The following is a 14205-nucleotide window of genomic DNA, read 5'->3' as shown; positions in this document are numbered from 1 at the left end:
CGACGTCACAGGGTACTGCAAGGCCTAGCCTGGAAGACTTGCTGCGCCTCAGAGCAGCCGGCGAACCGCGAGGGTCAGCAGACACCCCCTCAGCAGCAGACATGGTTGCAGACCTGGTGACAAAAAACACAATCCAGCCGAGACCAATATGAGCGGCACATGCACTGCGTAACAGTGGAAAAAACAACCAAATTCCAGTGCTACCCGCTCCTAACAGGATCACGGGTAGAAGGCACTGTACCTGCGTAACAAGTGATGTGGCCTTACCTGAAAAACAACACCGTGCGAAAAACACTAAGCCCGCACAGTGCGTCCGTCCAGTGCGGTGCCAAGGAAACAACTGGTGTGGTTCGAGGCAAGCATATCTCATGTGGAGGTTTCGCCAGCAGAGGGCGGTTTGCTGAGGTAAAATTACCTATCATTCTTTCATGTGAATTTTTTCATTATCTTCGATTTTATAATAAAATGGTAGAAGGTAACTTGTCAGAGAGAGAGAGAGAGAGAGAGAGAGTGCGTGTGTGCTCGGTGTCATCGCTCTCCGGGCTGTTTCTGGAAGACGGATCACACAACGGGAGGAGGAGGAATCCTTGATAAGGCATAAACTGAACTTTCAGAGGTCACATCGAGCTACAAAGTACATCATTGTATTCAGAATAACAAAGAGAAAATAATTATTAGTATTCAAACAGTTTTCTGACAATTTCTAGGTTTACCATTTTTAGCCGTCATAGCAAACGAGAAAATAGTTTAAGCGCTGGAAGGAAAGGGTTAAAGGCACTGAGAAGGCAAAAAGTGCAAGTAGTTGAGCAAAAAATAGGGTACAAAGACGACCACACATGGAGCAACAAGTGGAAACAACATGTGCTAGCTGATAACTGAGGCAGGAAGGGCAGTGTTGCCAGATGTATGAGAGATGCCAGATCTCGCTAAAAAACGCCCTAACATATCGTGCTGCATTTAGCCTAGTTGTAGCCATAGTACCGATTCTGCTGAAATTTAAGGCGCGACCTCTTCCGCGTCTTATCTTTTCGCGCAGGCTGTAGGTGACCATCAACGCTCACCGCCTCCTCCCGACACGGACAGACCTTCTGCGGCAGCCTCACTTCCATTGCTTCCACGCCGGTATCCACGCGTTTCGGCTGACCACATGAAAACTGTTCAACGACTCCTCCGTTATCAAGACTATTCCCGAAGAGTTGTGAAGCTCCTGGCAGGATCTCAACAGCATTCAACCATTGTGAACTACCAATACAAGTGGAACTGTTACTGTTGGTGATGTCACCTGGAGGGACATACTACTTTGACACCCTCCAGTCAAAAATTTGTTGACTTCCTTCTCCACTTGCACCAGGACTGTCACCTAATCTAATCTAAAGACAAGGTGTAGAGTCCCTAAATAAAACAAAACAATCATCAACATATCTATGAAAATAAACGGGTTTGCAAACAGAAGGGCAGTCTCCTAACCAATTGATTTCATTTAGACATAAGAAAGCATTGGCCAACGTAGGGCCCAAACATGAACCCATAGCCACATCGTCTGTCTGAATATAAAGCTTCTTATTAAACAAGAAAGGTGAGTCTTTAACTGCAAGGGATAAGAGATTGCTAAACTGTGTTTTTGAGAAGCTGCCAAACATAGTGCTGTCCTTAAACAGTTCGTCACAGACTAGGTGTATAGTTTCATCAAGAGGGATATTAGTAAATAAAGATTTGATACCAAAACTGGCCATGAACATGTTACCAACATCAAGATTGCGTATTTCATTTATAAACTTATATGAATTTTTAAGGGCAAATTGGTTCATAGTGATTGGCTCAAGAATGGGAACAAAATATTTAGCCAAATTATAGTTAAATGTGCCAGTAGTGCTGAGGATGGGTCGAACAGGATTCGATGGCTTGTGTATTTTCGGAAGACCGTATAAAATGCCTGGGGACGAACCACTAGTATAGATGAAATTATATACATCTTTTGAAATAACATCAAGCTTAAGAAGTTGTCTGAGAAGTCTGGTAAGTTTATCTTCTAATTTGGTGGTATAATCGAAGACATTAGTAGTGATGCATTTAAATTTAGAGGAATCACTCAGAATTGTCTCTACCTTAGAGATATAATCTTAATCCATTATAACCGTGCCTCGTCCTTTATCTGGTCTAGTGATAACAATTGAAGAATCAGATTTAAGAGAGATAAGCGAATTGTACAAGGCATTAGGTAATTTAAAAGAGAGAACGTTGAGCAGTTGGTAATTCGCGAAAGCTAGAGTGAGCCAACGAGGTGACTTGTTCGACAATATTCTCCCACTGAGTAGACACATGAGGTAGGTTTTTTAAGGCGCTGATTATTTTTTCGAAACTAAAAATGGTTAACAAAATTTACTTTAAATTTTGGAAGGCCAAAGGAAAGTCCAAGGGACAAAACTTCACGTTCAGATGAGGTGAGTGTTCTGCTAGAGAGGTTAATGACAACTCTATCCTTGGCAGCAGAGTTGTAAACTGGAATGCCTAGCCTATTGAGTCTCCTGGAGTGTACAGCCCTAGTGGTGGTTAGTTTCTTGTCATTATATATCGTAAGGCGAGCAAACAAGCAATTGAAATCAAGAAATGAAAGGTTATCTTTAAGTTCATTATATGCAATATCATAATCAGCCTCCTGTTGTTTGAGCAAGCTATTCTTGTTGCTGACCTCAAGATTAAGTAACTTAAACTGAAAGGACAGGTATGTTTTTGTATTTCTAATTTGTGCATTATGTAGATTAAAGTTAAGAAACTTAGGAATAACATTATACAATTTACAATTAGTAAGAAATCAATATCTAGTTTTGTTTTGTTGAGCCTAAAATACAGCCTATCAACTTTTCTATAAAGACATATGCATTGGTGATGATATCTTTTTGCTAAAAAACTCGGAAGAGAACAACCTCTTGGAAACCTTAATTTTTACAGAAAGAGAAAAACATATGAACTCACAATGAGCCATTGTGTGGCAGCTTGATGTTGGATTGAGTCCTTCCAAAGCGTAGCTGGTGTTCCTTATTATAAGGAGGCTGCACAATCTCCAAAACTGTTGGGTGCTCCCTGGGTCAGGCAGGTGTATAAAACAAGGCTGTCAAGGGTTCCAAGATGGGTGCTGCTATCGGAAGGTAAAACAAACATGAGAGAATGGTTAAGACACCATTTACTATTCCAATAACCAATAACCACCAAACAGCCTCACAAATAACAGAACCTTCTGCAGGAAGGTTGCAGCACTCTGGACTCAGCAGCGACACTCAGCTCGGCTTCCATCCGTCTTGCGTCCCTTCGTCTCGTGTGGCGAGGGCGGGGCAGCACAGCTCCGCCCTTGTAGGTGGCGTTGAAGTGGTAGGCGAAGGAGGCGCAGGAGGAGAAGGGGCGTCAGGTGCACAGCAGTGACGGGAGTCGGAGCGTGGTAAGGAGAGGGTAGCAGCACTCAGGACCAGCCCACGGCTCTGAGGTAACCACGGTGAGAGCAGAGCCAGCCAGCGTAGGAGGAAGTGAGCAGGACGAGGCTCAGCTTCTGTCTGCCGAGGAAGGCGAGCTGCAGGAGCCACGTCAACTCCTACTGACGCTCGAGAAGCCGCGGTGGCCGCTTGAGAAGCTTCGGTGGGTTGCTCAGATGAAGCGCCGAGCAACTGGGTTAATAACGAGCGCCGACGGTCGAGTGTCGGATAGGTGAAGGTCGTTGGCCTCGTTCAGGTGGTAGTTGCCCTCACACAGGCCCCCATAGAAGAATCTACTCCAGGTAGATTATAACAACTACCACATGAAAAGAAAGAACATACATGTTAAGAAAAGGAGGGAGGCACTGGTGAGGTTGGTTTCAAGGCGCCTTAGGCTGGGAGTCTGCTCATTAAATCTGCTCCCACGTTGTCCTTCCCAGCAATATGGACGACTCTGAACCGGTAGGCTTGTAGACTTAAGGCCCATCTCAACACCCTATCATTCTTGCCTTTAAAGGTTTCCAAGTACAACAAGGGCTTGTGGTCCACTTCTAATATGAATTCACGACCTCTGAGATAATAGTCAAAGCGGAGCACACCAAACACAACAGCAAGACACTCACGTTCTATGGTGGAATACCTCTTTTCCCGGTCCAGGAGCTTCCTGCTGGCATAGGCGACAGGATGAGGCACCCCCTGATGGTATTGCAGCAGAACAGATCCTAGTCCGTGACTTGAAGCGTCACTCCGAAGGATGAAAGGGGAACCACAATCTGGAACTTGTAGTACTGGTGTGCTGGACAACACTTGCTTCAGGTGATTGAAGCAGCTCAACGCAGTCTCATCCCAGGCGAGAGGTTCGCGGACTCCTTTCTTCAAGAGGTCAGAGAGTGGTCCGGTGTAGTCTGAAGCCTGGGGAATAAACATCCTATAAAAGGCAATCATACCTAGAAAACTGCGGAGAGCTTTCTTGGACAGAGGGGGAGTTATCCTGCACAGCGCTTCCATCTTGCTGTTCTGAGGTCTCAGCTGTTCTCCGTCTAGTACGAATCCGAGATAGTGGATGGAGTGAACACCGAAGCGGCACTTGGAAGGCTTGGCAGTCAGGTTGTGGGAGCGTAGTCTCTCAAGCGTAGCTCTGAGGGCGCTGATATGCTGAGGCCAATCTGAAGAGTGGACAAATATATTATCAAAGTAGAAAGAAATGTTGGGTAACCCGGCGAGGACAAGACGCATCAGACGGACGTAGGTAGCACATGCTGTGACAAGTCCGAAGGGTAAGCGGCAGAATTCCATGAGACCACGATGAGTTGGAAAGGCAGTTAGGGGTTTGGCTCTGTCTGTCAATGGAATTTGGTAATAAGCCTTGCAGAGGTCAATTTCCGAGAAGTATTTAGCACCAGCGAACATGTGAAGGTCTTCTTCCATATTACAAGACGGCTCAGCGTGGAAGACCGTAACGGAGTTCAATTTCCGGTAATCAATAGCCATCCTGTAGGAACCGTCAGACTTCCGAACCATTACAACAGGACTACAGTGGGGAGAGGAAGACAATTGAATTATCCCTTGTTCCAAAAGGCTATCTACTTCTTCATCAAAGTGAGGTCTAAGGTGAATAGGGACAGGGTACAACCTAGCTTGAATCCTGTTGGTGGTGGTGAGGACAATATCGTGCATGATAGTCGAGGTACAGCCAGGTGTGGTGGAGAATACATCCCTGTAGTCCAGCAGTAAGTCCTCGATGTCGCCTCGTTGTTCCCAGGGCAAGGAGGGATTTATCTCCGGCATACTTGGTGGTGAAGAATCCAGCCATTCATCGGCCGTAATGGGCAGTTCCGTGGAGCTGGCGTCAGGCAATTTCTCCTCCACGACGGGAACGGTGCTGTCCTGGGGTTCGCTTGTTTCGAGAGATTGAATCTCGTCGAGAACATGGAGCCTGTTAACAACTGCTCGTCGATGGTATCTTTTAAGTAGATTGGCGTGGTATAGTTTAGGCCCACGAGGCTCGTCTATAAGGTAATCAACATTACCACGTCTTTCAAGGACCTTGTATGGACCATTCCATGCTACCAATAACTTGCTTGTGTGGCTGGGAAGAAGAACTAGTACCTCGTCACCTGGATTAAACTTCCTGTCCTGAGATTTAAGATCAAAATAGGACTTGTAACGGGCAGTACTTACATCAGCTGCTTGAGCAGCAAGCTGGGCACATTCTGACAACTTGTTTCGAAGTTCCAGGACGTATTGGAAGCTGGTTCTTTCTTCTCCCTGGATGTCCTGATTATCCCACAACTCCTTCAACACCGTGAGAGGTCCTCGAACAGAGCGTCCATATAGTAGTTCAAAGGGGGAGAACCCGGTCCGATCACTGGGGATTTCCTGAGGGCGAAGAGCGTGGGAACGAGGTAACGGTGCCACTCCCTGGGTTTGTCAGCACAGAGCTTGCGCAGAGCTGCCTTGAGAGGACCATGGAGCCTCTATGCGTCCATTGCCACTGGGATGGAAAGGAGTTGTGAAAATAGGTTTAACACCAAGCAGCTTATGTAACTCTGATAACAGACTGGAGGTAAACTGAGTTCCTCGATCAGAGAGGATTTCTCTAGGAATTCCTACACGTGCAAATATCACTAGTAAGGCTTCAGCTACTGATACTGAGTCTATGTCCTTAAGTGGCAGGGCCTCTGGAAACCCAGTTGCAAAATCTATTAAGGTAAGAATGTGTCTATGGCCCTCGGAAGATGGAGGAGAAAGAGGTCCAACGAGGTCAATGGCGACTCGGGAAAAAGGCTCGGTGATCACAGGTAGGGGCTGAAGAGGGACAGGACGCACCCGGCCCTTTGATGACATCCGTTGGCACTTGTCACAAGAGCGGCAGTAGGCACGGATATCCGCTCCCATACCTGGCCAAAAGAAATGTTCATAAATTTTCAACTCAGTCTTGCGGTGAGAGAAATGTCCAGCCAAGGGACTCTCGTGGGCCACTGAGAGTATGATCTGGCGACACTCACTTGGGACAACCAGGCATTGTTGGCCTACCTTATTTGGAAGCTGAGAAGTGAGGCACTTGCGGTAGAGAAGCCCATTGACGTACAGGTACTGGAAGGACGACCCGTTCCTGGCTTTCTCAACTTCTCCCGTAGAGGCTTTCTGTCGTACCCCAGTTAAGGAAGGACACGAGGCTTGCAGTTGGTTGAACTCTTGAGGGGTCATGGAGAGAGGCTGAAGTTCTGGAAGTACCAGAGGATGCAGTCTTTTCATCCTTCCGGCACGGGTGGTAACAGCGTGTACTTGGTCAGCCGAAGACACAGTCGAAGCACTGGTAGAAACCTCCGGCTGCAGCTCTGATGACAAGGATGCCCTGCTGGAATCAGGAAGAGGAGCTGGAGAAGGATTAGAGACCTGGGGATCCATAACTCCCGGGATGTTTCCTATCAGAGCGCCAGCAAACTTTATAGGAGCTCTCACCACCTCAGTCCAACCAGTGTAGAAGGGGCAGCGCACGTAGCACTTTACAACTGGGAATTTGTCTACTCTTCCCAAGTAGTCAGCTAGGGAAATCTTGGGACAACTCTCCACATCTACGTCTGGAAGCACCTCTTCTGAGACTACCACACACGAGCAGCCAGTGTCACGGATGATGTTCGAGCTCCAAGATCCGTTAATGGTGCCCGAGACAGAATAGTTTGGGACACTCTTGTCACCAAGGCAAAACCCAACCTTAGGAGTCGACTTACCCGCTTCCCAATCCTTGAAGGCGCGGGATTCTTAGGGCAGCGCGGCCGAATATGGCCGTCTTCTCCACACTGGTGGCACGTAATTTTCTTAGGGGTGGACTGGACAGAGGACTTGCTGGAGTCACCTTGAGATGATGTAGGGCTTACCCCAGAGGCAGCTTTAGAAGTTCCTCGGGAACTAGAAGAGTAGGCTTTCGGGTAGGCGTGACGGGCAGATGACCAGTCGTCGGCAAGCCTTACTGCGTCGGGAAGGTCTGTCGGCCGACGCTCCTTGATGAAAACCCTCAAATCTGGAGAAAGATTAGTCAAAAACTGGTCAAGCAGGATGAATTTTTTAAGACCTTCAAAAGTGTGGGCGACATCAGATGCCTCCGACCATGCCTGGAACAGTCGAGTCAGATGGACAGAGAACTGCTGATAATTTTCCCCAACCCTAATCCTGGCTTGGCGGAACTCCAGACGGTAGTTGTCGGCGGTCTTACTGAACCCAGTGAGGAGAGCTTTCTTCAGAAGAGCGTAATCTTCAGTTATGTCAGCAGACAACGACGTATACAGTTCAGTAGCCTTACCCGTGAGGAGACACCCAAGTCTTGCAGCGTAGCTATCCTTATCAATCTGGAGTAGTTCAGCCACCCTTTCAAAGCGCACGAGGAAGTTGCTTATATCATCTCCCTCTTGATAAGTTGGCAACTTCGGTCCTCTGACGTTCTCACAGGAAGAAGTACTCACTTTTCCTTGACCGGTGCTGCGGGCGAGCTGTATCTCCTTCTCAGCTTGAAGCTTAGCAAGTTGGAAGTCTCTCTCAGCAGCTCTTTCTTCTCTCTCTGCTAGGAGCCGCTTCTCTTCTCTCTCGGTAGCTCGCTGGTCCCTCTCAATAGCTTGTTGTTGTAGAACATACTGACCAAGCTCAGCACCCTCAAGACCCAAAGCATCGGCCTGAGCCTTAAAAACATCAAAGCTAGACATAGCGTGAAATCACAATGTAAATAGATCAAACACTCAAGATATAACCAGACAACCCAACAATAAGAGCAATAAGGACCCAGAGAGAAAAAGATAAGTGAAAGGATAGAAAACCCAAAACAATAAGTGTGGAAGAAACAATGGTAACAAAACAGCCCTGAAAAAGGGCACAAGACAACAGTCAACACAACACTAGGAGTGCTTGTGTAGAACAAAAGTAGTTTCCAACAACACGATTGAAAACAAAAGGGTTACCATCAACAAACCCTACCGCAGGCATACAGGAGCCACAGAAGAACGGTAGAGGATGAACACTTGCTTCCGGGCCGCAGACAGCAAGTGGCGCGCATGGGCGACTTCATAGACCCTTCCAAATAGCAGTTGACCCAATCCTGGCGAGGTCGCCACGTGTCAAGGGTTCCAAGATGGGTGCTGCTATCGGAAGGTAAAACAAACATGAGAGAATGGTTAAGACACCATTTACTATTCCAATAACCAATAACCACCAAACAGCCTCACAAATAACAGAACCTTCTGCAGGAAGGTTGCAGCACTCTGGACTCAGCAGCGACACTCAGCTCGGCTTCCATCCGTCTTGCGTCCCTTCGTCTCGTGTGGCGAGGGCGGGGCAGCACAGCTCCGCCCTTGTAGGTGGCGTTGAAGTGGTAGGCGAAGGAGGCGCAGGAGGAGAAGGGGCGTCAGGTGCACAGCAGTGACGGGAGTCGGAGCGTGGTAAGGAGAGGGTAGCAGCACTCAGGACCAGCCCACGGCTCTGAGGTAACCACGGTGAGAGCAGAGCCAGCCAGCGTAGGAGGAAGTGAGCAGGACGAGGCTCAGCTTCTGTCTGCCGAGGAAGGCGAGCTGCAGGAGCCACGTCAACTCCTACTGACGCTCGAGAAGCCGCGGTGGCCGCTTGAGAAGCTTCGGTGGGTTGCTCAGATGAAGCGCCGAGCAACTGGGTTAATAACGAGCGCCGACGGTCGAGTGTCGGATAGGTGAAGGTCGTTGGCCTCGTTCAGGTGGTAGTTGCCCTCACACCACCAAAACGCCCTGCAACCAACCCTGCAATGTCACCTACCATTGCAAAGAAGTAAAGGAAATCTCTTACTCTTGAAGTGAAGCTCGATATGATTCACAGACACGAGAGGTGAGAAAACTACTAGCATTGCTCGTCACCATGGCTTACCTCTATCTACTGTGTCTACAATTTTCAAGTCAGCAGATTCTATTAAAAAGGCTGGTGTGACATTAACTTCCTTACAAGCGAAAAAGACCACCCGTACTCGTGACTTTGCAATGGAGAAAATGGAAAGTCTTTTGGAAATGTGGATTAATGACCAGGTACGTCGCCGCATGGCTGTATCTACCACGCTCATCACTGCCAAGGCACACTCACTCTAGGAAGATATCCAAGCACAATTACCTGAGGAGGAAAAAGCAGACTCCCTTTGGTGCAAGCAAGGGGTGGTTTGATCGTTTCTGTAAGCGAGCTGGTTTACACAACATACAGATAACAGGTGAGTCTGCAAGTGCTGATCGTCCTGCTGCTGATGCATTTCTGTTTGTCTTAAAGCAACATATCTCAAGTGGTGGCTATTGTAGTAAACAGGTAATTAATCTAGATGAAACTGGCCTGTATTGGAAAAAAATGTCATCAAAGACCTTCATCTCCCAGGAAGAAGAGAAAGCTCCAGGATTTAAGGCAGCCAAGGATAGGCTAACTCTCACACTCGGTGGTAATGCTGAGGGCGACCTAAAGCTGAAACCTTTCGTTATTTACCAGTCAGAGAACCCTAGGGCACTGAAGGGCTTCACAAAGGCACAACTTCCAGTTATTTGGAAATCAAATAAGAAGGCTTGGCTCACTTCGTCCCTTTGCCAAGATTATGTGTGTGAGTATCTCTCACCAACATTAAAGGAATATGCAGCAGCAAATAACATAGCTAACCGATTCCTGCTGCTCATTGATAATGCACCAAGCCACCCACGTGCCACGGAAGATTGGGCTGATAACATAGAAGTCCTTTTTTTGCCACCAAATATTACATCCTTAATCCAGCCCATGGATCAGTCTGTCATCGCTACCTTTAAAGCCTATTACCAGCGACACACTATGGCTCAGCTGGTGCAGACACTGGACAGCAATCCTGAGGTCACTATCCAGCAATACTGGCGGAATTATAACATCAAGAAAGGGATTGATAACATCACAACGGCATGGAATGAGGTGGATAACAAAACTATGAATGCAGCCTGGAGTAAAGTTTGGCCTGAAGTGGTCATTAACTTTACTGGATTCGTCCCTGTCAGCGTCACCGACCTCCGTAAAGACATTGTTCGGCTGTCACACCGTGCTAGCTTTGAGGAGGTGGATGAAGAAGATGTTCAGGAGTTGCTGGACAGCCACAGGAAACCCCTGACTAACAAAGAACTTGAGGAAATGTTAAATGAGCGAGCTCACCAGGAAACGACCAAACCTGAGAAAGAACGAGTGCTAACAATTAACTTTTTGCAAGAATTTTTTTGCAAAATAGAGAGTGCCATTGATTCATTGAAAGAAGTGGATCCAAATTATGCCAGGAGTTTTACTGCAGCCCATGAGATAGAAAAAGCACTCGGTTTTTACAAAGAAATATTGGCTGCGAAGAGACGCAAGGCTACACAACCATCAATCGAGTCTTACTTCAGGCCATCCACTCCTTCCACCAAATCATCAGTGTCACCAACACCTTCACTCTCAAGAGATATTGCTCAGTCCATCTCTTCAAGGTCATACACGCCCTCCTCTCCTGTGGCGTCCACTTCATTCCCCCGTGACCAAGACTCACCAGATGTCATAAGCATCAGCTATTCATCAGATTCTGACTGAATGTATAAGTAATATTTGCACTACTATTTATAATTTGTTGTAAAATAAGATGCTTAAATGGTGTGTAAGTTTTGTATGCGGTACAATGATGCGCCGTTTGTTGACATCCCACAGTTGCCGGCTAGTGTCTTTCCACTCTCCCTCCCTTGTGTCTCAGTGTCGCCTGCAGGCCACCGCATACTGCACTTTTGAGGCACTAGAGGCTGTGACATATAGCCTTCACGGCCCCAACCTACCTCCAAGAAGAAGACTCTCCCTCCCTTCATAAATTTAAGATAATCAGCCATAAAGTTAGTTACATAGATACATTAGTGTACATCATGATTAAACTGCTTAAATGTTTAACTTCGTAATTTTTACTTTCATTAAACCTTTCACTGTACTATGATGCATTCTCGCTTTGTTTACTCTCAATGTTAGTTCGTCTTAAAAAAAAAAAAAAAAAAATTCGGGTCAAAATGTTATAGTTGGTTCACTTAACGAAGTTTCGCTTAACGAAGTGTTTTTCAGGAACGTAACCCCTTCGTTAAGCGGGATATATATATATATATATATATATATATATATATATATATATATATATATATATATATATATGTATGTATGTATGTATATATATACAGTGTTAAATAATAATGAGTGAGAAAGATATTCCATCTAAATGCAGGTATGTGACAAGGGAAAGAATGAAAGCTGATGATGACAATGTTGGTGAGGGAGAAAGAGAATTTGAAGGCTTTGATACGGAGCAAACTTCACTATTTGATAGAGTCTTGACTATCGAACGTAAATTAGATAAATTGATAAAGGAGAGTATGGGAATGAAAGAGAATGAAGAACAGGATAAAGAGCTCCAGAAATTGAAAGAAAGGATAAAAAGAGTGGAAGAAAACGAAACTAGGCTAAGAACAGAAAATGAAGAATTAAAAGTCCAAATAGCGAACTACAAGAAATTGATGGAAGAAGGACTCGGTAAAGCCGAGAAAGAAAAAGAGAAGCTAAAAGATCTAGTTAACAAAGAAGAAGAAAGAGTACAAGACGTGATTAAAAAAGAAATACAAGCATGGAGAATCCAAGATAAGAAAGACAAGGAATCATTTCAAGAAGTATTTCAAGAACAGTTAAAAGAAAGAGATGAAAATATGACAAGCAAAATGATAGGAGTCCTCAAGAAAAAAGAAAATTAGTAAGAAATTGCGGAAAAAAAGAAGTGTAATTATTTTTGGACTGAAAGAAAAAAATGTTAAATATAGACCAAGAAGGGAAAAAGACGAAATGAAATCAGTAAAAGACCTACTAAAACATCTGAATGACGAGAATAGACAGAACTTAGAAGAGGAAGTAGAAGAAATCCATAGAATGGGACCATATCAAGAAGGAACAGTGAGACCAATTAAGATATTACTAAAATCACAAGTAGCAGCAGAAGAAGTACTATATAGAAAAACGAAACTCAGAGAAACAGAAGGTTGCAAAGATATATATATATAAAGAAAAATAGAAACGAGGAGGAAAGGAAGAGACACAATGAACTGGTGGCAGAAGCAAGAGAAAAAATAATGAAAGGTCAGAGGAGGAGAAGAAGGCATTTTTTTGGAGAATTATAGGAGACAGGATAAGGAAATGGTATATAAAAGAGAAAGAAGAGAAAAAAATGGAGCAAGTTTAACTAAAAATTATAAGAACAAGAGATTAAAAATGATGTATACAAACATAGATGGGATTTTATCTAGTAAATTAGAATTAAGAGATTACATAAAGAAAGAAGAACCAGATATTGTATGCCTGGTGGAAACAAAGTTAAATGAGGCAATAAAAATAGACATAGATAAAAGGTATAATATATGGAGGAGAGACAGAGTGGGTAAAGGAGGAGGAGTCATGATGATGTTAAGGAAGGAGATAGTGGTAAATCAAGTGGAGTTTGGTGAAGGAAAATCAGAAATACTGTATGTTAAGATGCATATTAACAAAAAGGAGTTAACAATCATTGGAACATATGTGCCACAAGACATAGGAAAGAGCCTTAGAGTAGATGACTTCATTGGAGTCCTGTAAAAAACAAACTCATGGACTAATCAAGAATATAGAGACATGATAGATGACACAATAAGGAGGGTTACAAGAATCATTAAGGAAAGGAGAAAAGTGATATTGGTAGGAGATTTCAACTGTAAGGAGGTAGACTGGGAAAATTTATGAAAGTGGTATGGGGAAGATGCCTGGGAGATAGATTCCTGAACCTAATGATAGATAATTTGATGGTCCAAAGAGTAAAGGAAAACACGAGATTCAGAGGAAACAATGAGCCGGCAAGATTAGACCTAGTTTTTACAAGGGATATACCAATTAACGATGATATAAGATACAAGTGCCCATTGGGAAAGAGTGACCATGTAATATTAGAAATGGATATAGAAGAAGGAAAGGAAGATAGAGATGAATCATACAAAGGAGACCGATTAAATTACAGAAAGGCTGATGTTGAGAATCTCAAGAACTATTTTAAAAACGTAAACTGGGAGGAGATGGAAAACTCATTAACGGTTCAAGAGAAATATAACTTATTTTTGGAAATATACAAAACTGGGGTCAGGGAATATGTTTTGAAATATAGACCTAAAGAAGAAGGAAAGAAAGATTGGTTTAATGCAAGATGTGCTAGGGCAAAGGAGAAACGAGATGGAGCATGGAAAAGGTGGAGAAGAAACAGAAATCCAGAAAATAAGGAAAACTTCAAAACAGCAAGAAATGAATATGCTAAGGTGAGAAAGGAAGAAGAAAGGAACTATGAAAAGGACATTGTCGAAAAATGTAAGGAACAACCAAAATTGTTCTACTGATTCATAAATGGAAAAATAAGACAAAAAGAAACAATAGAAAGGTTAAAAGGAGAAAACGGAATGGTGGAAGACCCAAAAGTATGGCAGAACTGTTAAATAGTAAATTTCATGAGGTCTTTACTAAGGAATCCAAATTTGAAAGACCACAGGGTAATAGAGAGACTGTCTATATGAAAGAGATTAAAGTAACCAAGCTTGAAATAAAAAAATTGATGACGGAACTAGATGAGGAAAAGGCAATGGGACCAGATGAAGTCTCAGGCAGAATACTGAAAGAATGTAGGGAAGAACTAGCAAGTCCAATATACAACATCATAAAATGCTCAATAGAA

The 14205-nt window shown here is 44.3% G+C and overlaps 2 protein-coding genes across 2 annotated transcripts; one reads left to right on the top strand and one right to left on the bottom strand.

Annotated features, from left to right (window-relative positions):
- Window positions 1–962: 962 nt before the first annotated feature.
- Window positions 963–8511, bottom strand: LOC123515028. The gene is made up of 7 exons (XM_045273406.1): window positions 8428–8511; window positions 7199–8140; window positions 5921–7157; window positions 3891–5779; window positions 3301–3545; window positions 2974–3081; window positions 963–1242 (listed from the first exon to the last, which is right to left on the bottom strand). Exons 1-7 carry the CDS (start codon window positions 8509–8511, stop codon window positions 963–965), a joined length of 4785 nt encoding a protein of 1594 aa, XP_045129341.1.
- A 1298-nt stretch (window positions 8512–9809) lies between these two features.
- On the top strand, window positions 9810–11030 carry LOC123515021 (tigger transposable element-derived protein 1-like). The gene has a single exon (XM_045273393.1). The coding sequence runs from the start codon at window positions 9810–9812 to the stop codon at window positions 11028–11030; it is 1221 nt and encodes a 406-aa protein (XP_045129328.1).
- The last annotated feature ends 3175 nt before the right edge of the window (window positions 11031–14205 follow it).

The sequence above is a fragment of the Portunus trituberculatus genome, chromosome 5, assembly GCF_017591435.1.
Source record: "Portunus trituberculatus isolate SZX2019 chromosome 5, ASM1759143v1, whole genome shotgun sequence".
Classification (NCBI taxonomy): domain Eukaryota; kingdom Metazoa; phylum Arthropoda; class Malacostraca; order Decapoda; family Portunidae; genus Portunus; species Portunus trituberculatus.
Note: the sequence above shows the minus strand (reverse complement) of the source record. Positions and strands in the feature narration are given on the sequence as shown.